The sequence below is a fragment of the Chanos chanos genome, chromosome 12 (assembly GCF_902362185.1).
Source record: "Chanos chanos chromosome 12, fChaCha1.1, whole genome shotgun sequence".
In the NCBI taxonomy this organism is placed as follows: domain Eukaryota; kingdom Metazoa; phylum Chordata; class Actinopteri; order Gonorynchiformes; family Chanidae; genus Chanos; species Chanos chanos.
Genome location: NC_044506.1, coordinates 16,759,451 through 16,786,585, shown reverse-complemented (window position 1 = coordinate 16,786,585; position 27,135 = coordinate 16,759,451). Strand labels below are relative to the sequence as shown.

Genomic DNA, 27,135 nt, shown 5'->3' with positions numbered 1-27,135 from the left:
AACATTAAGCTGAACATGTGTCTAGCGAGATTTTGCAATAAAATGGGTTCTTTTTTTTTTTTTTCGTAGTGAAACAGGGAAATCTTTGAGTTTTGAGACCGTGCCAGCACATGTAGAGAACAAAGGGGTTTCATGACTGAGCACCTGGTAGTGCTCAAGATAAGGCCCTGACGAGTGATAAGACCGTTAACTATTGAGGCGTCAGAGGAAAGGCCTGACGGCCCATCCTAGGACCGTTCGACCAGACAGACAGTTACAATATTGGCTAGTGCTGCACATGTACATTTTGTCCGTTACAAACGTGATCTACAATGAGTTGATGATCTTAAAAGGTCGGATGCAGTTCACGTCGGAAGCAAAAAGTGGGTTGTGGCATCACTCTCCAAATGCTGGCTCCACTCTTCCAATTACAGTACAGTTCATTCAAATCACCAAACACTGGCAGTTATGTGATAAAATGGTTGCAGTGAAAGTTTGTCAGGTTGAACACGTCTGAGTTCAAGATGTGGATTTACTTTCCTTGTTTGGACTCATTTACTGTGTTGTCCATGTATTGTTTCAGGTTGCTAGGCAAAACATGAATTGAATGGTTTGATTAGCATACAAATGATGTAAACCATGTGCAGTGACTGTCTGTTACCAGATCTTGACTGAACTGAACATTTACGGAATATTCTGACACACCGCCCGAGACAACATTTTTCCATCAACAAATCATCACACGATGGAATTCCCCATTAAAGAATGATGATGTATCCCTCGAACATTTAGTTATGCACGTTCGTTGCGTTTAGGTTGGTTTGGAGCCGTGTGGTGGTTCAGAAACCTCATGAAGATACTCTGTTGTGTGTGTTTCCTTTACTTTGGCAGTTACCTGTGTATATGCTCACACACTCACAAAGGGAAGGGTAGAAATAGACTGAGAGAGAGACAGAGACAGAGATGGCATAAGCTGATATTGTCGGATCTAGTAACACGGACATATTTGATTGTTATGGTAATGACAGGCATTGAAAGGCGACCTGCGGGAAGCACCTGTGGCAGGGGACATTGGTAAACAAAAGAGAGGAGGGCAGGGCTTCATACTTGCGCCGATGAATGGAGAGACAGAGCAGGAGAAACCGTACGAACTGACCTGAACATTTCGACCCTACTGTTATACAGTTCTGTTGATGGAATGAGGAGCCTGCCTAAATTTATTTCTCAGTCTGAATTTTTTTGGGGTCATGCAGAATTGACTGTTAACCAAATTCCATTTAAAGGGATGTAAGGGTATAAACAAGAGCCAGAAAGGCAGGAAGAGAGTCAGAGGAGAGAGGAAGGTCAGGAAAAGGGGGAATGGAGAGTGAGGGGGGAAGGATAGGGAAATCCCTGATGTGCAGAAGACTGCTTTTGGCCCTTTTCAATGTTCTCATTGATTTGAGTGAAAAAAACATATGTGTGCTTCAACTCCTGGAGGACAATCCTGATATTTTATAACTGTAATCCACCCATTTTTTCAGGTTCTCCTTAGTCCTTATCTTCTTTTGTCCTAATTTCTCTTTGTTTAGTTTTTTTCCCCTTTTTTTCATGCTTTGGTTGATTGTCTCATCTCCATAGCTGGGATGTTGTATTTTTGTATGTTCTCTGATGTCTAGCACTATCGGTAGAAATGACTCCTTCCAGTAAATGCCTGTGGTTTTGTCAGTATGTGTTTGTACAGAGCTATTACGTCACTCATTGAAATTAGTTGAACCAGGGAGTGTTGTATTAACTGGAAATTGTCCCATTTTCAAGATTAGATGATAGATTGTGTGCAAGTGATGCTTTGGACTGCAGCCAGTCAAATTGCTTTTCCCTTGGCTCTTTCCAACATGTTAACAGTGTGCCTGTGCACACACATACCGGTTTGAACACAGAATAGTGCACTATTTTAATTTTAGCATGATTTACCAATTTAATAAGGGGGATTCAAGAAATCTTACCTGGCGTCATTTGGAGATTAAAAAAAAACAGGCATTCTATCACAGATTAAGCGATGTAATTTACATCATTTGTAGTGCAAAGTCTTGTGCCAACAAGATATTTTTTTACCCTTATTCTGAAGTGTAGATAGAGGAACTCAGCCAGTTTGCATCTGTGGTCTGGGCTGAAGGCAAGAGAGAGAGAAACAAAAGAGAAGAATGGGCCAGTGATGCTGAGGTTTTGGCAGAAGAGAGGAGAGCAGTCAAAAGCGAAACGGTGATACGTGGGAGACTGAAAGAGAGACAAAGGAAAAAGTGTTCTGTTGCTGGGTGACACGAGAAAAAGAAATAAAGCGAGGAGGGAGAAAAAGACAAGAAGAGATAAGTGTGGAACGACAGCGTGCGTGTGCCTTCTTGGCCTGACTGAGAGAACTGAAAAGCTGAATAGGAATGAGAGGCATCTGAGCTATTTTCCAGAGACCAGCCTCACCAGAGTCAAGCCCTCTAAGCCTTAACCACTCTGCTGGCTCAAAACAGAGAGAGAGAGAGAGAGAGAGAGAGAGAGAAGGAAAGAGTGAATTAAGAGGCATTCAGTGAAGGCGACGTGTGACTGGAACGGCCTGAAAGCTTATGCTCCTTTGTTTATCATTAGCATTTAAGCTAACACATAATTACCCCAATAGGTATGGCCCCTTAACCCACAAAACGAACTGAAAATAAAAGACAGCCATCCAGGGTTATTTATGTGCTCACGGTAAAGAAATGTCTGGACGTGTCGATTGAAATGGATAGGAATAGGTGGAGGAAATGGAAAGGGCTCACAGTGGACAAACAAGTGAGACAAAACAAGAGGAAGACTGGGAGGATATGGGAAGGCAGGATTTAAAAAGACAAAAGAGGGAGATACAATCCCTCCCTGTACACACACAGGGGCTCACACACACAGACACTCACACACGCACATACACACAGACACACACACAAAAACGCTCACACACTCACACACACACAAAAACGCTCACACACTCACACATGCAAGCACGCATGTATGCACACACGCACGCGCATACACACACGCACACGCGCACACACACGCACAGAGCCAGTGAGAGGGTGGAGTGGGTCATAGCTGTGGCTCATTGTTGTTGAGGCCGACAGACATCCTGTTTAAGGCAGGAATGACGCCCTTTGCCACAAGGCAGCTGTGAGCGAATGGACACACACAAACACACAAACACTCATGCACACACGCACACGCGCACACACACACACACACACACACACACACACACACACACAGACACACACGCATGCTTTCAGACAGATAATTCAAAGACACTAAACTACAAACATTTCTCCACACCTAACCATCTGAAAGCTTTCAGCCTTAAGGCCAGAGGTCCTTTTGTCTTAACGCAACATTTATGCCAGATGAGTAGAAGGAGCCCTACACCACAAAGCAGTGCTTTCACACTTTTACACATGAAATCAAGGCTCCCGCACCCAACCACTTAAAAAAAAGAAAAAGGAAAAAAAAAAAAAAAGAAAAGAAGAACGACGTAGCTTCAGAAGATTGTTCTCAAAGTCTCCCTCATTACTGCGGTACAGAACACCCACTTTCTCTGTTCTCCAAACTATAGTTAGTGTGGTGCTTTTGTTCTCTCTCTCTCTCTCTCTCTCTCTCTCTCTCTCTCTCTCTCTCTTGCTCTCTCTCATTTTCACCTCCTCTGCCCCTCCCAAAGCGCACACACACACACAGTTCACACCCCTCTCACCTCCCGGAATATGCCACTTGTAGTGTTGATTTGGGATTTGTTGGCTCAGTTGTTGGGAACCACCTGTGTGAGAGCTTTGTCAGTGCATTTGCAACGGAATGTCACATAGTGCCATTGAATAACTCTGCCTGGGAGGGAATATTCTCCAGTATAAGATGTTATTACAGCCACTGCCATACTATTCCATTCTTTCCAGCTTGATTAAGATATTCTCCGGACTGTTTCATTATATAGTTTTCTCTTTCCTTCTCTCCTTCTCTCATGGTGTTAGGCTGTGGAGCGGGAGCAGGTGGACAGCATTCAGCCAAAGCTGCAGCATGTAAATGCCGTTGGCCAGGGCCTCATACAGAGTGCAGCCAAACACACAGATACTCAAGCCCTGGAACATGATCTGGAGACCACCAACTTACGCTGGAACTCCCTCAACAAAAGAGTACGCACTCACTTCAAACCTGCAATTGTGTCTCTGTTTTTGAAATATGAGGAAGAGAGGGTTCTTATGTAAGATGTCTGTCCACGCTCTTGCAGGTAGCTGAGAGGATTGCCCAGCTGCAGGAGGCCTTGTTACATTGTGGAAAGTTTCAAGATGCGCTGGAGCCACTGCTAAGTTGGCTCAGTGACACTGAAGAACTGATCGTCAATCAGAAACCTCCCTCAGCTGAATACAGAGTGGTCAAGGCACAAATTCAAGAGCAGAAGGTGAGTTTGATGGGCAGATTTTGATTGGTTTTTGATTAGGACTCAGGATTCTACCCTTTACCAGACATTGTGGCTTTTCCCATTAACTTTAAAATTATTTAAGATGTACATGATTTAAAGGGCTTTGAATCATAATTGCGTTTTGTGGCATTTCAGCTGTTGCAGAGGTTGCTGGATGACAGGCGTGGGACCGTGGAGATGATAAGAGCGGAGGGAGAACGTATCGCTGCTACAGCTGAGACCCAGGACAGAGACAAGATTCAGAGACAGCTACAGAGCCTGGGAGAGAGATGGACAGACCTGCTGGAAAAAGCTAGTGCTAGGTAAGTTGTAGAACCATGCTTGGCTCTGATCAGGCCTCACAGTGACTGGACACATGTACTTATGTGCTATAATCAGTCACGTATGTGTGATGTAGATATGAATGTACACCAAAGCTTTCAATATGCAATTTAGAATAAGTTGAAGAAGCAGCTCATACTCTCAAACACACACACATACACACACACACACACACGCACACACACACACACACACAAAACTAATACTCAACTGTATTTACAAGTATTTCCTAGACTGCATTAGATGTTATGTGGAGAGCACTTACGTGTCTTTTATTGCCCTCTGCAGACAGAGACAGTTGGAGGAGCTGCAGGTTCTGGCTCTTCAGTTCCACGAGGCTGTGGAGCCACTGGGAGAGTGGCTGAGCACCACAGAGAGACGCCTGAGCTCTGCTGAGCCCATGGGAACACAGACTTCCAAAATCACTCAGCAGATCGCACGACACAAGGTAGCGTGCTCCCCAGCAAGGCAGGAAAATGACAACCGCTTTTCTTAGGGTGATGCTCTTACTGGAATATCAGCCAAAGGTGCTGGATTATAGGGTACATTCCCATGATCTCGAACAGGATAATCTGTAGATATGACTGACCCAAGATAAGAGGTTAAGACAGAGGTACTTCTGGCTTAATCTCCGGTTTAGTGTAATGGCACGTAACCCAAAAAGGACAGGCAGAAGTTAAATCCAGACATCTTGCGTTGACCCTGCAAATCTCAATCTCCACATTTAAAATCTGATTTATTTTATTGGTTGTGTTTTGCATCTGACTGTTTCATTTTTATTTTTATTTGAGTACATTCATCCGTTTCACAAAATATGAATTTAAGTTTATCATTTTCATGTTGTTTTTTTTTTTTTAAGTTTCTGTTGATGTTTGTTCTGCTTCCATTCATTAAGATTTATTATGATTTGTCGATATCTCATCAGCATGCTAATTTTTGTTGCTTTTTCATTGTCCTTTGTTCCTTTTTCTCCTTTTTTGATTCTCTCCCAACCATCTCTTCATTCACCAAAACTTCTATTCTGCTGTGGGGTAACCTCCTCAGACCCTCCTAGAGGAGGTGTCTGCACGAGGAGCAGAGGTGGAGCACCTGGAGGCTCTGGGCCAGTCATTGTCCCCTCTAAGTTGCGCCGCCGACCGTGATTGGCTGAGCGAGCGTGTCGGCGCAGTGCGCAGCAGTCACACAGAGCTGCGTGATTGGTGCATGCGGCGGGAAGCCATGCTGGAGCAGGCCCTTGCCAACGCACAGTTGTTTGGGGAAGAGGAGGTGGAGGTGCTGAACTGGCTGGCAGAGGTGGCACAGAGGTTGGCCGAAGTGTCGGTGCAGAGCTACCAGCCCGAGCTGCTTGCCCAGCAACACAAACACACACTGGTACGCAGAAGGCAGGAGATTTGGTATCGCTGAAGATGTATGGAAAGGGGAAGTTTGAAGCGTATATATTGACAGTGCAATTTACAGAGTGCAGATAAGACAGCTGGCAAGGGTCTTTTAATGGAGTCCCTCTATCATTCCAGGAACTAGCTATCAGTCATCAAAGAAACGATGGGCTTTGTAATCAGTTTTATAATCCTCCGTATCTTTCTCTATCTCTTAAATCAATGCTGATCGGGCTGTTCTCTCGTTTCCTGCAGTCACTGAATGAGGAGATTGTGAGCAGGAAGAAGACAGTTGATCAGGCCATTAAGAACGGACAGGCCTTGCTGAAACAAACCACAGGTAATTTCATTTATCCTCTGGTCTGGTTCGCTCCTTCAACCACTCTGAGATGCATCAAATATGAGAATAAGTGACTGAGTTATCAGATAACCCCATAACTGATCATTATTAATTATAATTACAGCAAACTTCAGTTTGAAATTGCTCAGAACTGTGCTTCGTGAAGCTGAAATATACTTAATAACTTCTTAGTAACTGTCGCGTGTTCTCTGTGGCAGGTGAAGAGGTGCTGCTGATCCAAGAGAAACTGGACGGAATTAAAAGTCGCTATGCGGAGATAACAGCTGGGAGCAGCAAGGCCCTCAGGACTCTGGAGCAGGCCCTGCAGCTGGCCACACGATTCGCCAGCGCCAACGACGACCTCAACCAATGGCTGGACTCGGTGGAGGCAGAACTCAACAACATTGAACCAGACACCACGCCAGCCTATCAGGACAGACAGAAGGTAAGGGAGAGAGAGAGAGAGAAACTGTGTGTTAACATACAAGCAGTTCATTTTAATAGATTATTATACTTCTAATGGAAAATGCAAATGCAGTACTTCCTCGTTTTCTGATGGGATATTTTGTATTCTGTTTTCTGTTCATATTTACGGCAGTGAAGCTGTGAAAATGTTGTAATGTATTATTGTTACTCTGCTGTTGTAGACTAAATGGGGTGTTTTTGTGTTTCTTTTGTTCAGGAGCTGAAGTGTCTGTCAGCAGAGAAGCGGCTGGTCCTAGACACTGTGAACGAGGTGGGCAGTGCCCTCCTTGACTTGGTGCCCTGGAGAGCCCGTGAGGGTCTTGACCGCCTCGTCGCAGATGCCAACCAGCGTTATAGACAAGCAGATGAGACCATCACTCAGAGAGTACAGCAAGTGCAGGCTGCCATCCAGAGGTCACAGCAGGTACTGCACCTGACACAACCACTATATTTACATTTATGTTTATTCAATTGGCAGGCATTTTTTTTACATAAAGATTACATACAAAATGTGCATACCCAAGTTGAGATAGAAGCGGAAACAAAAGACAGTCCTAATCCTAATAAGTTATGCATCCCATTTTGAAGCATTCCTCACTGTACAACAAAGGTAAAGAACCTGAGAAACCAGAAGCAAACCATACAGTGCAGCGCATTTACAGTGCATTTAAAAAAATAAACATATGAGAAAGAAATGAAGTCTAACGTGCTATGAAAAATTAGTACTATACATTGCTTTTTCAAAAGGAGTTCCTCAAACATGGTCGTTATGTAAAACGTTGAGAGCCCTGTGAAGTCATGGACAATATTCTTAATGGTCTCATTGTGTTTTGTTTTGTCTTGTGTCAGTATGAGGAGGCTGTGGATGCGGAGCTGGCCTGGGTGGCAGAGACGGAGAGGAAACTGGCTTCTCTGGGAGCTCTCAGTCTGGAGCCTGACGTGACTGTGGCACAGCTCCAGGTGCAGAGGGCCTTCAACATCGACATCATCCGTCACAAAGACACGGTAGACCAGCTTCTGGACACGCGCGATGACATCCTGGAGACCTGCACTGAGCAGCAGAGAGAAGCTCTGAAGGTGAGTGAGAGTGCGATAGAGCAGTGGAATTTTGAATAATATTGTTGCAACTGTTTGGAATCTGGCATATATTATGGAGGGGCATTCACTGAAGATGCCAGACCATCAGTTAGATACTCAAGTAGTGGTCAAACAGAAATATAAATGTATATGAAAATCACACCCCTCAAGGTTTATCCTAGTCATGACATACAGCCACAGAAATTAACAGCCCATACACATAGTTTGGTACATACACTCATCATTTTCTTCTTGACTGCTCTGCCACAGTTGAAGACAGACTCTCTTAGCACCCGCTATGAGGGGGTCAGTCAGAAGCACGCAGAGCGGTTCTCAGCTCTGGAACAGGCCCAGGTGCTGGTGGCGCGGTTCTGGGAGACTTATGAGGAATTGGAGCCCTGGCTGGGTGAAACCGAAGCTCTGATCGCCCAGCTCCCCCCACCTGCCATCGACACGGAGGCTCTCAGACAGCAGCAGGATCAGATGAGGGTAAGTTCACAGAGGTTGCTGGAGCAAAAACTAAAATAGATTGTGTTCACACTACTCTTGTAGCTCTTTTTCATGTATTTTTGTCCAGCAGCTACTCAAGTGCATTTAACCCTTTCTGGTATGTAGTCTGTATCCTGAGTGTTTTACCCCCCCCCCCCCCCCCCCTTTCTCTGTCTTTCTTGGTTCAGCTTTTAAGAGAGTCAATAGCAGAGCACAAGCCTCACATTGACAAGCTTCTGAAGATCGGACCGCAGCTGGCTGAACTAAGCGCCCAGGAGGGTGCGTCCGTGAGGCAACGGTACAGCGAGGCCGAGAGACGTTATCTGGCCATAAAGGAGGATGTCAAAGGTCGTGCCACAGCACTGGACGAGGCCGTGTCACAGTCTGCCCAGGTATATGTTCTTTCTGAGAGATTAGCATGGTTTGCACTTGCCTGTTTCCCAACCAATGATGACTGGAGTGTCTCGTAAGCTTAGTCAGCTACCCTTAGAGAAAGTGCCATGAAGACCACAGCAAAACCTACCAAGGCTTCTGGTGCCCCACACTTGTTGGAAGGTTCACATTTCCATTGTGTCATCGTTACCTGTGTTTTTTTTTATACTCATAATTCAGATTTTTGGTTCGAAAATAACCTCAGTCAGAATCACTGCTTTTTTTTTTTCTTTTGTAGTGCAAGTTGATGCATGATGTATATTTTACATCCATTTAGTCATATAATGTTCATGTTAAATTCAGTTGTTATTTATAAAAATGAAAAGTACTCAGATGTAGACATGATGTTTTTTTCCATCCATGTCCTGTTATGTTTGAGTCATACAGACAGGAGAATGCTATGCTAAGCACTTGAATTATTTCTGTCTGTTTTTGAGATTGCCCGTGTGCATGCTCTTGATCTAACAAGTTGTACTGTTTCTCCACCCCCCCCTTACCCCCCATCCTAACTGTTACTATGTACTGTTACTTCCCCCTGTCGATGCACTGGCCTCCTGTTCTTCATCTTCTCCACACCCACTCGCTTTCACTCCATCCACCCCCCCGTCTCCCCCCCCCCCCCACTCTATGATCTCACCATCCCCTCTTGTCTTGCTGCAACCTCTCACTCTCTCTCCATCCCCACCATCGTTTGATCCATCCCTCCATCCCTTCGTCACTCGTTCATTGTGGATGTGCTGTGTGTGTATATGTGTGTGCCCACACCATCATCACTGCTTTCTGCAACTCTCCCAGCTGGTAGAGGTAAGAGCTTATCACTCAGGGACGACTGAGTGAAACTGCCCTCTCCATACACTCAAACAGTTAAAGAGATCCAGATCTGATTTGTCCTTGTCACTTTTACCCGTTAGCCAATGAATGATTTACAGCTGATTATCAGCTAGATTGTGTTTGTCATTGTATTTCGATAACCAAGTTGTGTCGACCTGACGGTGTAATGGTGTGTAATGAAGGCTCTGCCAACACTATGGGTTTTTCTCACAGGGCTTTTTCCTGCCTGTTAGGCTGCTTTCCTTCCTCCTTTTCCCACCCTTTTTAGTTGAGAGGTTTATCCTGTAAACCCTATGACACTTCTATATACCACGCAATAACAACTACTTCTAGAAATCATAAATGTTAACGTAAAGAGCTGCAGTCACAAATGGTACTATGGGACTAGCTTTATGTTATGAGTAATTACATATCATTCGATATGGGGGTAGTAATGAGTAATTACATATCTCTATTAGGAGAGTGCTTTAAAAGAATACGCGCGTGTTGTCAAGTATATAAATGAATGTCATTGTGGTGTATAAAGAGGTGTCATTGACTTATAAGTCTTTTGGAGTAACCCTCAGTCTGTTGCTGGGGATTGCTTTCACTGACACCACGATTCTCCTCATTTCCCTCTCATGTACAGTTTGTATAACTGCCTGTCCTTTCTTTCCTCTGAACCGTATCTGTTGATATGAACTGGACTTTTCTTCAAAAAGTATTTTTCTGTCCCTAATCTCTTTTTCTCCCCTTCCTTCTCTCTTTCTTCAGTTCCATGATAAGATGGACCCACTCCTGGAGACTCTGGAGGGGGCGGTGCAGCGCCTGCGGCAGCCTCCTCCGGTGGCGGCAGAGGTGGAAAAGATCCGGGAGCAGCTGGGGGAGCACCGGGGAGCAGGGCTGGAGCTGGACAAGCTGCTGCCCTCCTTCAGTGCCCTGTGTGCCCGCGGCGAGGAGCTCATCACCCGCGCACCCCATGACGATCCTGCTGCCCAGGGTAACCCTCCACTCTTCTCACATGAACACATAAACACACACACACACGCACACACACACACACACACACAGAGCCATATTCTGACGTTACAACAGATATCCCAGTGGCTTTTTCATTTCCCAGAGCTAGAGAGCTTTTGTGGTCTCATGGATTTTAAGTTCTATATCTAGACATTCGAATATGAGATTCTGATATGAGATGCTTTCATAAACATTTTTTTTTGCCATTGGTTGCTATCGGTCTTATCCAACTAAAACTTGATGTCAGAGGAATCCAGTTATGGGCTTGTTTACAGAATTGCAGTGTTGTGACCTGAATCTATATGAAACGTACCACTGGCTCTTCTATAATGTGTCATTTTTTAATCACGACTGTCTCATTGTTTTTTCCACTTCCCTCTCTCCCTCCCTTTACTCTAGTGGTGCGTTCACGACTGCTGCGTCTGCGTTCCCTTTGGGATGAAATCCGACAACGTGCCGAGGAGCGGGAGGCAAAACTCCAGGACGTTCTGGATTTGGCCGGGAAATTCTGGGCCGACATGGCAGCTCTCCTGAGCACGCTCCGAGACTCACAGGACATCGTGAGGGAGCTGGAAGATCCCGGAGTTGACCCGTCCCTCATCAAACAGCAGATAGAGGCAGCAGAGGTCAGTCACATTCATTCACAGTTTATAGATGCAAAATTGACATTGTTTCCATTCAATTTCCTTGAAACCTAACAACTAGAAGTGTAGCGTGCATGGCTACATGGCCCTTAGTAGCTATCTCTCCCCATTTAGTGGTTAAAAAAAAAAGAATAATCATCTGTTTTCTAAACACACAAATGTTTAAAAGTTATGATGTATATGCATCAATACATGTGGACACTTTACATGAAGTGGGAGGGCTTTTTTCAAAAACTTTTTTTTTTTGAGTCCTTTGTCCGGTGCTGACCCGTTTCTCTCTACCCAGGCCATTAAGGCGGAGACAGATGGTCTGAGGGAAGAGCTGGAGATTGTGCGTACTCTCGGGGCAGACCTCATCTTTGCCTGTGGAGAGACAGAGAAGCCAGAGGTGAAAAAGACCATTGATGAGGTGAGAACAGAAGACAAGGACAAAAAAAAAAAAGACTGAACACTTCACTCACAGAAATGATTTGAGTTTTGTCGCTATTGCTATTAATGGCATTTATCTCAATTCCTTCCTCTTTTCTTCGTTCGTTGTCCTCTCCTCAAGATGAACGCTGCCTGGGAAGGCTTGAACCGGACGTGGAGGGAGAGGATGGAGAGATTAGATGAGGCTATGACAGCCTCTGTACAGTACCAGGATGCACTGCAGGTCTGTATCACTGCATGGTTAGCACCTCCACTGTGGTGTTTAACTTCTCGCAGTACTATAGGTTTCTAATTCCATGTCTTTCTCTTCTGTAATTTAGGGCATGTTTGACTACCTGGACAATGCTGTCATCAAACTCTGTGACATGCCTACTGTGGGAACAGACCTCAGCACAGTTAAACAGCAAATTGAGGAGCTCAAGGTTAGAATGGCCATCTTGCTTTCTCTCTCTCTCTTTTCTTTCTCCAACTCTTTTCTTTTACTGATTTTTCAATCTCAGGTTCAATACTGAACTGATTCGTTAAAGTTCTTTTGTAATGGGACAACACAAGCGTACATTCGAAAGCCCACTGATACATGTAATGAAATATGTTTGGAGTGCTGTTTTGACTCTCCCCTCTGCTTCTGTAGCAATTCAAGGTGGAGGTGTACCAACAGCAGATTGACATGGAGAAGCTGTGCCACCAGGGGGAGCTGCTGCTTAAGAAAGTGACTGATCAGACAGACAGAGACATGATCCAGGAACCCCTCACTGAGCTCAGACACCTGTGGGACAATTTAGGAGATAAGATCACACTCAGACAGGTACCATAGTCTTTGACATTTTCCCTTGGGCATGCATGATAAAAGAAAAAAAATTAGTCATGCACGAACTGATGACATCTGACATTGTTCTGACCAGGATAACTGAAAACTCAATACTGTCACACAGAGGAGGGTTTGGATAATTCACTCTCTCTCTCTTTTCTTCTCTCTCAGCATAAACTGGAGGGAGCTCTCCTGGCTCTGGGTCAGTTCCAGCACGCTCTGTCCGAACTTCAGTCCTGGCTCAGCCACACTCATGCCACTCTGGACACCCAGCGTCCTGTCAGCTCTGATCCCAAAGCCATTGAGATCGAGCTGGCCAAGCACCACGTATGCCTTCTTCTCCTTTCTCCCAGTAGTCCCTCATCAGTTTTGTCCCGGTCTCTTCACACGGTCTCACTCCGTCCATTTCTCCTTTCCTGTCCGCAGGTGTTACGGAATGACGTTCTGTCCCATCGCGCCACAGTAGAGACAGTGAACAGTGCTGGGTCTGAGCTGCTGGAGTCCAGCCCTGGCGATGAGGCCAGTCACCTCCGAGACCAACTTGACGAACTGAATCGCAGCTGGGAGAATCTGCTGCTGAAAACTGAGGAGAGACAGAAGCTGCTGGAGGCCGCATTGCAACAGGTACTGCATCCAGTCATGTTACAGCATGATGGAGAACGCAGGCCGCATGAAAATGTCACATCCTTTTAACCACTGCGTCATACGTAATGCACGGCCTTAACTAAATCTCTGGTTTTGGAAAACGAACAAAAAAATGTCTCCTTCAGTTCCTAGATGAAGACCTATTTCTTTGGCTAGCTTTGAATCTGATGTGCTTTGACCACTTCATGGCTCTTTGGACCCCTCTGTCGTATAGTGTTAATCCACATTAGCGTATTGTGTTGAAATTTTTGTACTGATTTAGATATTGTTCGTGTCTGATGAATTTGCTTTTATTCGATTCCTTTACCACCTGCTTTCTCTGCGCTCAGGCGGAAGGTTTCCATGGTGAGCTGGAGGAGTTCCTGCAGTGGCTTAGACGCACAGACAGCCAGCTGTCTGCTGCTAAGCCCACAGGTGGCCTGCCTGAGACTGCCAGAGAGCAGCTGCAGCAGCACATGGTAACCACAGTTTACCTCCAATCTAAACCTAAACACTTGTTCTCATCCATCAATGAGTGGTGTATGTTATACATTTATATCATGTGTATAGTAGCTGTTTGATATGGATTAAGGAGCCTGTGTGATGTTTGAATGATGGGGAAGTCAAGAATGTACTGTGATCCTATAGCTTTCAGACATCCAAAATACTCAAGTGAAAAAGTACAGAATTATTAGGCTATGTGTTTTTACTCTATAATATGTTTATGTTTGTTTTATGCACTTAGTAGTTGAGTATTTGGGTATTTTGGTAACTGGGTGAATGTAAGCAGTTAAGGCCGTGTTTTTGTCCGTTGTCTTTTATAGGAGCTCCAGGCCCAGTTAACGCAGCGCGCTGAGCAGTACCATCGTCTACTGGACCAGGGAGAATCCATGCTCTTGGCCAGAGGGGAGGAGGCAGGACCCGGGACTACCCAGACACAGCAGAACCTGGCTCTGCTCCAGAACAAATGGGCCAGTCTCAACACTAAGATGGAAGACCGGAGGGTAAGAGATTAGTTACTTCACTGAGTCTGGGTCTCGCTTAAAACATTCCTTTGTTTAAACACTTTTAAATACTGCCTCTGCTGATTGATGATGTACAATTCTGACAATAAAAGCGTACAAAGTCCTGACTCACATACTGATATGCACGCTCTTTTCCCCAGGCTAAATTAGAGGAAGCAGTCACCTTAGCAACAGGATTCCAGTCCTCTCTTCAGGACACTATAAACTGGCTGACACAGGCTGAGCAGACTCTCAATATGGCTCAGCCACCCAGTCTCATCTTGGACACTGTCCTCTTCCAGATAGATGAGCATAAGGTGAGCAGAGCACCAGAAATCAAATAATGTGTTCATCAGTGTGGTTCTCAATTACTGTACACTTATCAACCCAGAGCCATCATTCTCTAGCTATTCTCCAGGCTTTCCTGATATAACAAGATTAAACAGCCTATAATATTAAACAGCCTATCGGCCTATTGTTATTTACTTGAATAAAGATTTGTGAATTGTGTCTTAATCCTCGGTGTTTCCTGCAGGTGTTTGTGAATGAGGTGAACACACACAGAGAGCAGGTGCTGGCTCTGGAGAAGGCTGGCTCGCAGCTGCGTTTCGCTAGCCTCAAACAGGATGTGGTTCTCATCAAGAATCTGCTGCTGAGCGTGCAGGCTCGCTGGGACAAGCTCGTGCAGAGGTCACTGGACAGGGGCCGACATCTGGATGAGGCCCGCAAGAGAGCCAAACAGGTGCTAAATTACCTGCGGTGATTCTTAAGTACTTTAAAGACCATGATGAGGATTAAGGATTATTCTTTTTCTATTGGATTTATCTTCAAATGGTCAGTCTGTCTGTCTTTATATCAATCTCTTACATGCCCTTGTTTCCATAGTTTCATGAGGCCTGGAGGAAGCTCACTGACTGGCTGGAGGAGGCAGAGAACCGACTGGACTCTGAGCTGGAGATCTCCAATGAGCCTGACAAGATCAAAGTGCAGCTGGCCAAGCATAAGGTAAGACTTAAACTCATTTTCCAAAGCACACAGGATAGGGAGTACTCTGTGGTTGGTTTATTTCATGCCAAAACCCATATTTCATGTCCTAAAACCCTTAAGTAAGGATTTAACTATGAATCTTATCAGCTCTCTCACTGTTTAAATCACTTGTTTACTGTAGGAGTTCCAGAAAGCTCTTGGTTCCAAGCAACCAGTGTATGACACCACGGTACGCTCTGGAAGGGCAATGAGAGACAAAGCCACGTTACCAGCCGACACACAGAGACTGGACAACCTACTGGGTGAAGTCAGAGACAAGTGGGACACTGTGTGCGGAAAAAGTGTGGAAAGGTGAGACATAGACATTTGTTATGGAGTTGTTAAGATGATAAACTCCAGGGGGTAAAGGTTTTAAGATTTATGTAATTCTAAAACGTTTCAATGTATCTAAGTCTCCTCTCACTGCATTTTAGGCAGCACAAGTTGGAGGAGGCTCTACTGTTCTCAGGTCAGTTTGCTGAGGCCCTTCAGGCCCTGGTAGACTGGCTGTACCGTGTAGAGCCACAGCTCAGTGAAGACCAGCCTGTCCATGGAGATCTGGACCTGGTCTCCAACCTCATGGACTCCCACAAGGTACCACTCACAGAGAGAAGACATAAATGCAGATACTGGGGAAAGATGGGAGTTGTCAACTGCTGGGTTCAGGAATTCAAGAACCATAGAAACCAAGTTCAAATCTGTACTGTTTGACAATAAATGATGCCAAGGTTTTTGATTTCAGTGGGAGTCACTTGGGTTTATGGTCTTTAGGAGGCCATAAACCCAAGAAAGACTTAAACAGGCAGGAGAAAGACTTAAACAGGCAGAGCAAAATTTGGCAAAGCTCCTCCATTCTGAATGCTCTGTTTCCATCATTGTTCAGGCCTTCCAGAAGGAGCTGGGAAAGAGAACCAGCAGCGTGCAGGCTCTGAAGCGCTCTGCTCGGGAGCTGATGGAGACAGGCCGCGATGACACTGCCTGGGTCAAAGTTCAGCTGCAGGAACTCAGCAACCGCTGGGACACTGTCTGTGCGCTGTCAGTCTCAAAACAGACCCGCCTCCAACAGGCTCTCAAGCAGGTGAGTTAACGCAGAAGTTTTTATTCTTTTTTTTATTCCTCCCCCTCAATTTATTTGTTTGCTAATGACTTACCATGAAGTGTTTATGTAAACAACGCTCTCCTCCTCGATGACATCATCTCTCTCATATCCTTTCCTCTTTTCGCTCAATCTGCAGGCGGAGGAGTTCCGCACAGCTGTACAGCTGCTGCTGGAATGGTTGTCAGAAGCGGAGCAGACGCTTCGTTTCCGCGGCGTCCTGCCAGAGGAGGTGGAGACTCTTCAGACGCTGTTGCACACGCACCGGGAGTTCATGCAGACCGTTGAGGAGAAGCGAGTGGATGTAAACAAGGCAGCTGGCATGGGTGAGGCCATCCTGGCCGTCTGCCACCCAGACTGCATCACCACCATCAAACACTGGATCACCATCATCAGGGCTCGCTTTGAAGAGGTAAAGTGCCAGGCCAGACCAGTGGCACGGTCTGGATGCTGGAAGGGCATCACAGAAAAACATGTATTTTTACACAGCCCAGTTACGTGTTTACATAGAACTTCCTGAAGCCGGTCTTGCATGTACGTGTTTCCTCCACAGAAGTTAACCAGCGCACATAAGGAAAGTGTGTCAGTAATGGTCAAATGACAAAAGGGTGACAGGAAAGGTTAATATAGATATGTTTATGAGAGCTGTTGATGAGAGCTGCTGCTGTTTTTTCCTACAGGTCCTCACATGGGCCAAACAGCATGAACAGCGTTTGGAGACTGCTTTGACAGAATTGCTTAACAACGCCAAACTACTGGAGGAACTGTTGTCATGGCTACAGTGGGCAGAGACGGCTTTGGTGCAGCGTGACACAGAGCCTCTCCCTCAGGACATTCCCCAACTGAAGACACTAATCACAGAGCACCAGGTGGGTGGGATGGCTCCTTTTGCGTAACCGTCATTGTCTAATGATGAGGTCATTGTTTTTTGCCCTTGTTGAAAACCTCTGTTATTGGCTAACACTTTGGGTGTGCTGTTTTCCGTCAGACGTTTATGGAGGAGATGACACGGAAACAGCCAGATGTGGATCGTGTGACAAAGACCTACAAGAGGAAACCTGCTGAGCCTCCCAGCAGCCTGGCTGAGAGAAGGGGGACCCGTATGTCATTCACTGTTCTCTCCACTCTATATCCATAATATAGTACAATTAACATACTCATAAAGACTATAAAGCAAAACTTAATAACTGACTTAGCACAGACCTGTGACCCTGATACATCATTCACCCTCCTCAGGTAAACACCAGCAGCAGCAGCAACAGCAAGCACACGCCACTGTGCAGGTAACCGGGGGCAACCCACGTCTCACCCAGCTCTGTTCAAGATGGCAGCAAGTTTGGCTCCTCGCCTTGGACCGTCAGCGCAAGCTGAACGACGCCCTCGACAGGCTGGAGGAGGTACTGCGTCTTTTATGTAGCATTTAAGCTGATTTGTGGTCAGTCCTTTGCAGCTCTCCTGAATATTTCTTGTGGCAGTGCAAAGCAGTCCTCATGCTCAGCACCTCTATCTTGTTCTGACATTAGCTGAAAGAGTTTGCCAACTTTGACTTCGACGTGTGGCGAAAAAAGTACATGCGGTGGATGAACCACAAGAAGTCACGAGTCATGGACTTCTTTAGACGCATCGATAAGGACCAGGATGGCAAAATTACTCGCCAGGAGTTTATCGACGGCATCCTGGCTTCAAGTATGTTCTTATACTTCTGCTTCGTTACGCAGTTTTGAAATTAGCGGCTTTGAAATTAGTGCAGAAACAAGCGAAGTGACGGACAAGCCATTATGATGAATGCAATCTCTGTGATTAAGGTTTATGTGATGAGTAATATTCCAGTATATTTGTGTTTACATGTAGTTCTCATGATAAATTGCTGTGGCTTCTTCCTCTGTTCAGAGTTCCCCACCAGCAAGCTGGAAATGACGGCAGTGGCTGACATCTTTGACCGTGATGGCGATGGTTACATTGATTACTACGAGTTTGTGGCTGCTCTTCATCCCAATAAGGACGCGTACCGACCCACTACTGACGCAGATAAGATTGAAGATGAGGTAGGACAGCCGAAAATATACAGACCACAAGAAGTTTAGCCACTTCTTCCTTTTTTTAAAGAGTTTTTTTTTTAAAAAGCAAAAAAACAAAACAAAAAAAACAAAAACAAAAATAAATTGCCTCCCCTTTGAAACAGGTCACCAGGCAAGTGGCCCAGTGCAAGTGTGCCAAGAGGTTCCAGGTGGAGCAGATCGGGGAGAATAAATACAGGGTGAGTTGATTTTAAATTTTCAGAAAAAAACTTTTTCCTATAAAGGACAATCAGCAAGTGGTTTTGAATATGTTTTGTCGGAGTACATACTTAGTTTAGTTACTTTGAAAATACAATTTTATAATTCTGATTTAAAAAATGCATTTCTGTCAAAGATTGTCGATCTCAATTAAATGTTACCATCCAACATTTTCATCAGCAAATTACTAAAACTGACTCAGTTACTAACTTAAAGTCCATCTCAATTATCCTGTGTTTCTATGCCATTTTGGGTTAAAGGTGCATTCCCAAAACATTGTTTGTGTTCGTAACATCTATACTACCACACAGCAACTTAGGAACTGTACGTTGTGTGTGTGTGTGTGCTTCCCACAACCTAACTAATGACTATTCCATTGGAATGGTGACTATACCACCTTCTGCAGTCACTGTGCGGTCACATGTGTCCCATCATCGTCATCATCATCATCATCATTATCCTTTGGTTAATGATATTGAATCAGCGACATCAAACTAACTTGTTGCATTGCACAGGCGTTTGGATCCATCACGCTTTCTTTTTTTACGATTTGCCTGTTCTGTTTTTTGGTTTTGTTTTGTTTTGTTTTTTTGCCTGTTTGCGCGTGTCCGTCATGTCTGTTTTGCTTTCACTCCCACTCACTGTGATGTTTTTGTCCATTTTCCTTGGCAAGCGGCCATTCACCAAGCACTCTAACCTGCTCGTGGCAGCAAGAGAAGACGGTCAGAGCTTTTAAAGCCCCGTCTGTATCCATTCACAAAAAGCTTTGCTACATTATTGCTCACAATTTGGATTTAATTAGCAAGTGGTGAGGACTTGCATAGAAACCACATCTGAGGGATAAATGCACTTTATAGTTTTTTTTATAGTTCAAATTTATGAGGTAATAGATGATGAAGTTGTGTTTATGTTAGAGAATTAGGGCTTACAAGTTTGCAACGTGTTTGTGTCTTTGCAAGTTATTTCACTCTCTCTTGTCTTTCTGTTCTTCTTTCCTTGTTTTTTATTTTATTTCCCCTCCATGTCTGCTGGATATATTGTAGTTCTTCCTTGGGAACCAGGTAAAGTGACCAGTGTGTTCATGGTAGCACGTCTGAAATCTGCTTTGCGTGTGCAATATCTACAAACTCTCTGCAGCAAGCAAACAAACAAACAAATTCCTCCTCATTGTTTCTTATCAGCATCCTACATCATAAGTAGTTGGCTTCCATGCAAAAAACTGTTCCGAGGAGATAAATATCCTTTCTTGCTATGGTGGCGAGGCATTTCCTCCTTGGTAGGACATGGACATGGGTTAAGTGCCATAGCCCAAACATGCAGACTGCGTACAGAGCTGATCTTTGAGCAGATTTCAGAGGCCGCCTATGAGTTTTGCGTGTGATTTATGCTCTTACTTTGGAAAGCGATCATTTAAATGAATAAACGAATAAATTACGGGTTGTGGGGTTTTTTTCTGTGCTGATTTGGTTAGTATGCCTCTCCTTGCTTTGGTGAAAGATAATCTTGACTGGATAACCGAAGAATTTAGATTTCTTCTTGAGTGAAAAATAAACATTTTACCATAGCAGTTCCACAAAATTAAAAACTAGAAATTGTTGGGTGTTCAACGCAGTATTTCAACAAATCAAGCAATTGCTGTGGTAAATGTTTATTCTAATTCTGGGGGCGTGAGGTTTAACTTGAATATAAATCATGTAGCCTGTCATAGCATGTTGTATATTACACGTTTAATGTGGAATTTATTTTGATTGGCGTGGAACTACAAAGTGAAATAAGTATAATCTGAGCATTCAACGTGAAATAAGTACTAATATCTAAATATTATCTTCTCTCCCTTCTCTGTTTCTTTTCTCCTCTTTCCCCTCTCATTCCGTAAGTTTGGGGACTCGCAGCAGCTGCGTCTGGTGCGGATTTTGCGAAGCACCGTGATGGTCCGCGTCGGGGGTGGCTGGATGGCTCTAGACGAGTTTTTGGTGAAGAACGACCCTTGCCGAGGTAAGCGCAACGCAGACACGGCCCGCGCACTCAGACCCACTCCCGACCCAGACGACCCGGTCAGTCAGAGGGAAAAAAAAAATAAATAAAATTGGACGCCGCTTTGGTGATTTGTCCTATTGAGAGAGAGTTTTGCGAGGACCGTTTGCAGACGGTTCGATGGACCAGATGATAAAGTCTCAGAATCTGCTCCTCTCACGCTCAGACTGTACTGGGTAAAACCTGTCTTTTCACTGTCTCTCTTAGTGCTCGATAACTCCCACCGTCTTTCATTCTTTTTTGTCATCTCATTCTAATCTTTTTGCCCTCCCAGGTCACTGAAGTATCATTACTCATGTTGACAGATTTCTCTCTCTCTCTCTCTCTCTCTATTAGTAATGTTTTCTCATCATCACCTCTTTCCCTGTCTGTTGTCTTCATATGCATGGCCTGTACATGGCTCCTCTTTATTTCACTCTCTTTCTCTCACACACTCTCTCTCTCTCTCTCTGATATCCTCTTTGATATGTAGTGCATGGTGCATGGTCCTTAGTACTCTCTCCCCCCTTCTCTCTGCCCCGTCCCCTATCTCTCTTTCTCTCTCTCCCCAGTGCAACATCCGGGACTTAAAATCCTTCGATCCGACTCCAGCAGCTCCATATCATCTCGTATAGGTTGGGTCTCTTGCTGTCTCTTTTTTTTTTTCGTTTGGTTTCTCTTTCGTTTGATTTCTTTCTCTCTTTCTCACACCCCCTTTTTCCTTGTTTTTTTTTGCTTTGCTGTGCTCTGCTAACTGTGACACTGAACTAATGGTCCTTCTACCCGGCTGTGAGCTCATGCAGGGGCTGGGAAGGGGGGGTGGGGGGTTGGATTGGGGGGGGGGGGGGGGGGGTCACGGGGTTCAAAGGGTTGGAACCACTTGTCTGAGGGTCCCAGCACAACTGTACACACCAGACCCTTTGCACTCTCACCCGTACTGTTCCCGTCAGCACTAAAGTGACCTCACTCGTGTATATTCAGAATGTGTTTGACTGTGATCATGTGATTCTCTGTGATAAGAGAGTGGATGTTTTTAGAGTATGTGTGTGTGTGTGTGTCTGTGCGTGCGCGTGTGTGTTTGTTTGTTTGAATGTGTGTGGTCGATTACTTCATGTTGTCTCTGTTGTGTCTCTCAGTGACAGTCACTCCCGGCTATTTCTGCTGCAGAGGTACCTACATACTCTGTCTGTCCAGTCTCACTCTTTTTTTTTTTTCCTTTCATTCCTCTTCGTCCTCTCTCATCCTTTCATCTTCTCAGTTCTCTTACTCTAATCCATTTCTCCAGCTCTAGATCTCCTTCATCACTGCTGTGTCTCGTGTTTATATGTATGTGTTTGGTATGTTTGTGTGGGTGTGAGTGTGTTTGTGTGTGTATGAGTAAGTGTGGGTGTGCGTAGATGGGGGTTGTCTTAGACGGTATGCCAGTTAGCATCACGCTTCCTATTCAAACTGGGTTTGGCCAGGCCTGGTCTTGATTTCTTTTGATGTGTGTCCTAAATGAGTTGAAGAGCAAAAAAGAAAAAAATCCAAAAACGTGTCCAAGACCTGGGTGTGGCCAGCCCGGGTTTCTAATATGGCTTTAAGCAGCTCCTAAATGTGATTGCTCGTGGGGAACCAATTACAGGGTACACCTGGCTCATGGGGAAGTAATTACATGGTGCACCAATTATTGACCTGCCTGCTGTTGCTAGGGATGATGGAAAGAGGGCGTGTCCAGGGCTAGACGGACAGCTACTCTCCACAGCTACAGTGCACTGCTGCTATCGCGCACAGCCCTCTCCCCTTCTCCTTTCTCTCTCTCTCTCTCTCTCTCTCTCTCTCTCTCTCTCTTTCTCTCTCTTTCTCTCTCTCTCTCCCCCTCTGTACCTGTCTGTGGCTAGCTTCTCTGGGCTGTGTGTAGTGTGCTGAGCTGCTGCCATATCTGTTTTAAGAATGCTTTTTATTGGCATCTCTGGAGTGAAGACCTTTGTTGGCATTTTAATCTGTGTGTATGTGAGTGTGTACCTCAAAGCATAACTAGGCATGCCTCACGAGTATTTCCTCAGTGTCTGTGTCTGCTCTCTCTCTCTCTCTCTCTCTCTCTCTCACTCACTCTCTGCTCCTTAATGAAGCTCGCCCGTCACGTCCAGACACAGTGGTGGATACTGAGAGAAGAGAGGTTGTGCTTTTTAAAGTGGCCTTTGTGACCACTCGTCTTGAGTGAATACTAGTGCTGGGATGCTTGCAGTACTGACTCCTCTCCCCTAAACGTCAGCACTGTTTCCGCCACCAAACACTGACTCATTTGAAAATGTCCCTTTCCCCATCGCTACAGAAGTACTGACTCCCTCAACCTTGCCCCCCCCCCCCGACCCCCACCCCCACCCCCTCAACACCTCCATGAGGACACTGACTCAGTGCAGTAGACTGTGGAAGCACTGACTCTCTCCACTCACACTGCTTGCTGCCTGATGGACAGATTCTCTGATACAAGATACTCACTGGGACTCGTTCCTCTTTGTTACTCCCTCTCTCTCTTTTTCTGTAGCGCGTGGGCGTACCAACCTGGAACTACGGGAGAAGTTTATCCTTCCAGAGGGCGCTTCCCAAGGGCTGGCTGCGTTCCGCTCGCGTGGCCGGCGCTCCAAGCCTTCGTCACGCACGGCCTCTCCCACCCGCTCTTCTTCCTCGGCCTCGCAGAGCGCCCAGAGCTGTGGCTCACTGCCCTCTGCTCCGGCCACGCCCACTGCTACCTCCAGGGTGAGTCTCCGCCCAAAACCAGCAATAGGAATAGGGTTTGTGAAAGGAACAGACATGGTCATTTCCACTCTCAAACAGAGCTGTTACTCTTTTTGTGTATGGAGATATATTTTGATGCAATTGAATTAGTTTAATTTCCATTTTGTTTTTGTTGGTTTTATTGCACAAATGGTGGCAGTGGTGGCGCTCTTTCATTTGACAGTTAAAAAAAAAAGAAAGAAAGAAAAATTTCAAAAATGTCCTTAGCTGCTTCTCAAACACTACTGAAAAATGTATTTTGTCATTGAAGAGACTTGTAATTCTGTGGACTGCAGCTGTAAAGCAAGTCTGAAAGCATATTATTTAAGTGTTCCTTACACACACTATATTTTACAACACAATCACTATAATAAAAAAATGTAGACACTTCACAACCACAGAAAAAACTCAGTCCAGCATATTCTTCATCACCATATGTGGTGTCTCTCATCCATCCCTCACTGTCTTACACTGGACGTAAATCAGTCTCTGTATGTTTTCAGCTGTGTGTGTGCGTGTGTGTGTGTGTGTGTGTGTGCGTGTGTGTGTGTGTGCGTGCATGTGTGTGTGTGTGTGTCTGTGCGTGCGCGCACATGCTTCAGAAAGAGTGAGTGAGTGAGTATGGGATGAGCAGGCCTTTAACTAAAACATCCCAAACACATTAGACCATTAGATACAACTGAAGCATACACTTCACCTATTAACAGTCCTAAAACATGAAGGTTTCTCAAAAATCATTAGATACTCCTCCTATAAACAATAATAATAGTAAAAATAATAATAATAACAATAATAATAAATGAGGCTATAACCTAAAGTAAGCGTGTTAGATAAATTGTCCTTCGTGTGTGTCATGTCCTTGTGATTAAAAATCATTCCCCTGTGTGTCTTATTGGTTATTGTTTCTTTGTTGGGATTTTTGGTGGTATTGTCTTCACTGTTGTCTTTGCATGTCAAAATCATGATGTCATCTGTCAGATATTTTATTTGTTGTTGTTGTTTCTTTGTCTTTTTTTTTTTTTTTTGTCCCTGCACTCTCCTTTGCTTTGAGACGTACCTCCTCTACCCCTTTGTGTTTTTGATGTTGGTTTTGATTCATTACTCTGCACTATGCTCCTGGGCTTTCCTGTCCTTCACGGCTCTCCCTCCATTTCTCCTGACCTCCCTCTACCTCCCCTTCCCTTCATTCTCTCTCTCCTACTCCTTTCATTTTTTTTTTTTTTTTCGTTTACACCCTGCTTGCTTTCCACCGTTTCTCTCTTCATTTTCGCTGCTTGTTTCCCAGTCCTCCCACTCTCACTCTCGTGGCTATGCCAAGCCCTGGCTGGCACACAGTAAGACACCAACTCCAACCAAAAGCCAGTCCTGCCCAGAGCACGGCCACACCCCTGGGCACGAGGTAACCCACTGCCACCCACCCCGCCTCCCTAATGTACTAACAAGCACCAGTCACACACTCACAAACTCTAATAACCCAGAGCCACTTAGTCGAAGGCAGGGTCGCAAAACGCTCGAATGGAATTTAAGAGAGATGCAAGGCATGCCACCAACCTGAAATCAAAGTTTTTTTTGATTTGAAGGGAACAAAAATGATCATTTCAGTGCAATTGAATTGAATTGTTTGCACACTCAGATGCACATGACTTTATGTAGCTTTGAGTTTTTGTTTTGGGGTTTTCTTTTGCTTTTAATTTATAGTTTGCATAATTAATTTTTTCAGTTTGATAAAAATGATCGTTTAGTTCAGCTGCCGATGGTGTGTGCGTGAACGTTCTCTTGCAAACTTACATTCAAACAGGCCAAAGTCAGGAGTAATTAACTTTCCAGTAATCTTCACGAATAGTACTTTCTTGAGATTAACGTGTGTCTAAATCAAGTCTGAAAATCAGTTCAAACTAAACAGGAAACTGGAGAGAAAAAAACATTTCAGTCTACTCATTTAGTCAGGAATTTGACTGTTTAAATTCAGGTCAGGGAGGTTGCTGTCTATCGGTAATGAGGTCATTTGAAGTGTGTCAATGCTGATTACTCTAAAAGACTTGTTCCCTTTCTTTACAGGGAGGCTCAACCTCTAAACTGAAACGACCCACCTTCCACTCCAGCCGTGGTTCTCTGACTGGGGAGAATGGTGGTGCTACACCTAGTTCTTCTAAGCCTGGACGCTCAGGTAAGAAACCTTTCACTTTATCTTTGATCTGCCCTAGCTACTTTTTTTTTTAACAGTCTACCCTGCTTTGATGATGGTTTTGAGGAGTCTTTTGAATAATACGATTAAATAAAGCACATTCCAAACCACTTAGACCCAGTAGCACACTTTGCCTGGCATGAAATGCTTTTTTTTTCTGAATTGCTTTTAGATTAATGAAGTCTGTAATCACAAAGTCTTTAATCACATGAAGTCTTAAATCTTTGATCGATTGTCGGGCATAACACAAACTATATTTACCATCCACAGACACTAAGCGTGCTCCTTCCTCAGTGAGTGGGCCCGCTAGTCGAGCAGGCAGCCGCGCTGGGAGTCGAGCCAGCAGCCGGAGAGGCAGTGATGCGTCTGATGCGTCCGAGCTGATGGAGACACGTTCTGCCTGCTCGGACACGTCCGACACCCCTCGCCGGCCCGGGGCCAAGCCGTCCAAGATCCCCACCATCTCCAAAAAGGCTCCCAGCCCCAAGACACCAGCAGGGAAGCAATAGAACAAGCTGCATTGAACGACCTCGTCTACCACCACCGGTGGGACTCGGAGAATCCGAAATCCCCCTCTCCTCCGTCACCTACCGGCACATAATCAGACATTCCCAGTATAACCTCGGGATGAAAACGTTCCAGCCAAGCTGCCCTCGTAACCAGCAGTGGCACTTAGACAACGACTGGGCCAGACTGTGCTGAATCTCCAATAACCAAACCCAGTTTTTGTCCATCGGTCTCTGTGTTCCCCGTCATTATGGGGCTGCTCTTAGGAACCTGAGACATCGGGAACCTCGTTTCCAGCCCAGCATTTTGGGAAGCGACAAGAACCGTATTGATGCTGCCTTATTTGTGTTCCACATTTCTGTCCTTCAACTGACTTATTTTAGTTTCTTCAAGTGAGCGATTCGAGCTGTAAAAAAAAAAAAGTGCTATTTGGACACTGACACATGAACACACACACATTCACCGACGCACACGACTCACACAAACCTCGACGGGTAGCAAAAGACACACGGGAGACAACACCTGTCTGTGTGATTCAGCCAATCTACATGGACACCAACACTGGAATCAGGGTGATTTATTTTGGTCTCCCAAACATGCAATATGCAAAGCTCACCCCTTCCACTGACATGAGAAAAATCCAGTGGCCCCTGCCTTCATGACAAACCCACACGAGTCTGTCGGACATCCCGCTTAAATCTTCTCTGATGAAGAAGATAGAAATCACTTGGATCCTCTCCTTTATTTGTCCTCCCCGGAGTTGAGACCAGGTGACTGTCGAAGGAATTCATCCGGAGAAAAGCGAAGAAAAAAAAAAAAATAGCGATAACACCAAACATAGAGACCAACGGCCACCTCAGCACTCAGAAACATTTTGGAAGTTGGCATGTTAGTGTGTAAGTGTGTGTACGTGTGTGGTTTGCGTGGTAGTTTATATCATTGAAAATTAATACAATAACAAGAACGAGGAAGTCATGGAAAAATGCATTCCTCCGGCT

The 27,135-nt window shown here is 45.0% G+C and overlaps 1 protein-coding gene across 1 annotated transcript in view; it reads left to right on the top strand.

Annotated features, from left to right (window-relative positions):
• macf1a (microtubule actin crosslinking factor 1a) overlaps positions 1 to 26,966 on the top strand; it is a 146,871-nt gene extending 119,905 nt beyond the window's left edge. The window contains exons 55-93 of the mRNA XM_030788684.1: positions 3,990 to 4,151; positions 4,247 to 4,417; positions 4,574 to 4,740; positions 5,048 to 5,207; positions 5,804 to 6,130; positions 6,391 to 6,475; positions 6,694 to 6,920; positions 7,158 to 7,364; positions 7,790 to 8,017; positions 8,288 to 8,506; positions 8,695 to 8,898; positions 9,734 to 9,742; positions 10,523 to 10,748; positions 11,168 to 11,394; positions 11,699 to 11,821; positions 11,963 to 12,064; positions 12,162 to 12,263; positions 12,473 to 12,646; positions 12,821 to 12,976; positions 13,076 to 13,273; positions 13,624 to 13,752; positions 14,098 to 14,277; positions 14,439 to 14,594; positions 14,813 to 15,019; positions 15,163 to 15,282; positions 15,446 to 15,615; positions 15,738 to 15,897; positions 16,187 to 16,381; positions 16,539 to 16,811; positions 17,080 to 17,268; positions 17,388 to 17,513; positions 17,647 to 17,796; positions 17,923 to 18,085; positions 18,290 to 18,444; positions 18,582 to 18,656; positions 20,553 to 20,670; positions 23,216 to 23,431; positions 25,508 to 25,612; positions 25,901 to 26,966. Of these exons, the coding sequence (XP_030644544.1) occupies positions 3,990 to 4,151; positions 4,247 to 4,417; positions 4,574 to 4,740; positions 5,048 to 5,207; positions 5,804 to 6,130; positions 6,391 to 6,475; positions 6,694 to 6,920; positions 7,158 to 7,364; positions 7,790 to 8,017; positions 8,288 to 8,506; positions 8,695 to 8,898; positions 9,734 to 9,742; positions 10,523 to 10,748; positions 11,168 to 11,394; positions 11,699 to 11,821; positions 11,963 to 12,064; positions 12,162 to 12,263; positions 12,473 to 12,646; positions 12,821 to 12,976; positions 13,076 to 13,273; positions 13,624 to 13,752; positions 14,098 to 14,277; positions 14,439 to 14,594; positions 14,813 to 15,019; positions 15,163 to 15,282; positions 15,446 to 15,615; positions 15,738 to 15,897; positions 16,187 to 16,381; positions 16,539 to 16,811; positions 17,080 to 17,268; positions 17,388 to 17,513; positions 17,647 to 17,796; positions 17,923 to 18,085; positions 18,290 to 18,444; positions 18,582 to 18,656; positions 20,553 to 20,670; positions 23,216 to 23,431; positions 25,508 to 25,612; positions 25,901 to 26,139 (6,600 nt within the window). The 3' untranslated portion in view covers positions 26,140 to 26,966. The remainder of the gene's footprint in view (positions 1 to 3,989; positions 4,152 to 4,246; positions 4,418 to 4,573; positions 4,741 to 5,047; positions 5,208 to 5,803; positions 6,131 to 6,390; positions 6,476 to 6,693; positions 6,921 to 7,157; positions 7,365 to 7,789; positions 8,018 to 8,287; positions 8,507 to 8,694; positions 8,899 to 9,733; positions 9,743 to 10,522; positions 10,749 to 11,167; positions 11,395 to 11,698; positions 11,822 to 11,962; positions 12,065 to 12,161; positions 12,264 to 12,472; positions 12,647 to 12,820; positions 12,977 to 13,075; positions 13,274 to 13,623; positions 13,753 to 14,097; positions 14,278 to 14,438; positions 14,595 to 14,812; positions 15,020 to 15,162; positions 15,283 to 15,445; positions 15,616 to 15,737; positions 15,898 to 16,186; positions 16,382 to 16,538; positions 16,812 to 17,079; positions 17,269 to 17,387; positions 17,514 to 17,646; positions 17,797 to 17,922; positions 18,086 to 18,289; positions 18,445 to 18,581; positions 18,657 to 20,552; positions 20,671 to 23,215; positions 23,432 to 25,507; positions 25,613 to 25,900) is intronic.
• The last annotated feature ends 169 nt before the right edge of the window (positions 26,967 to 27,135 follow it).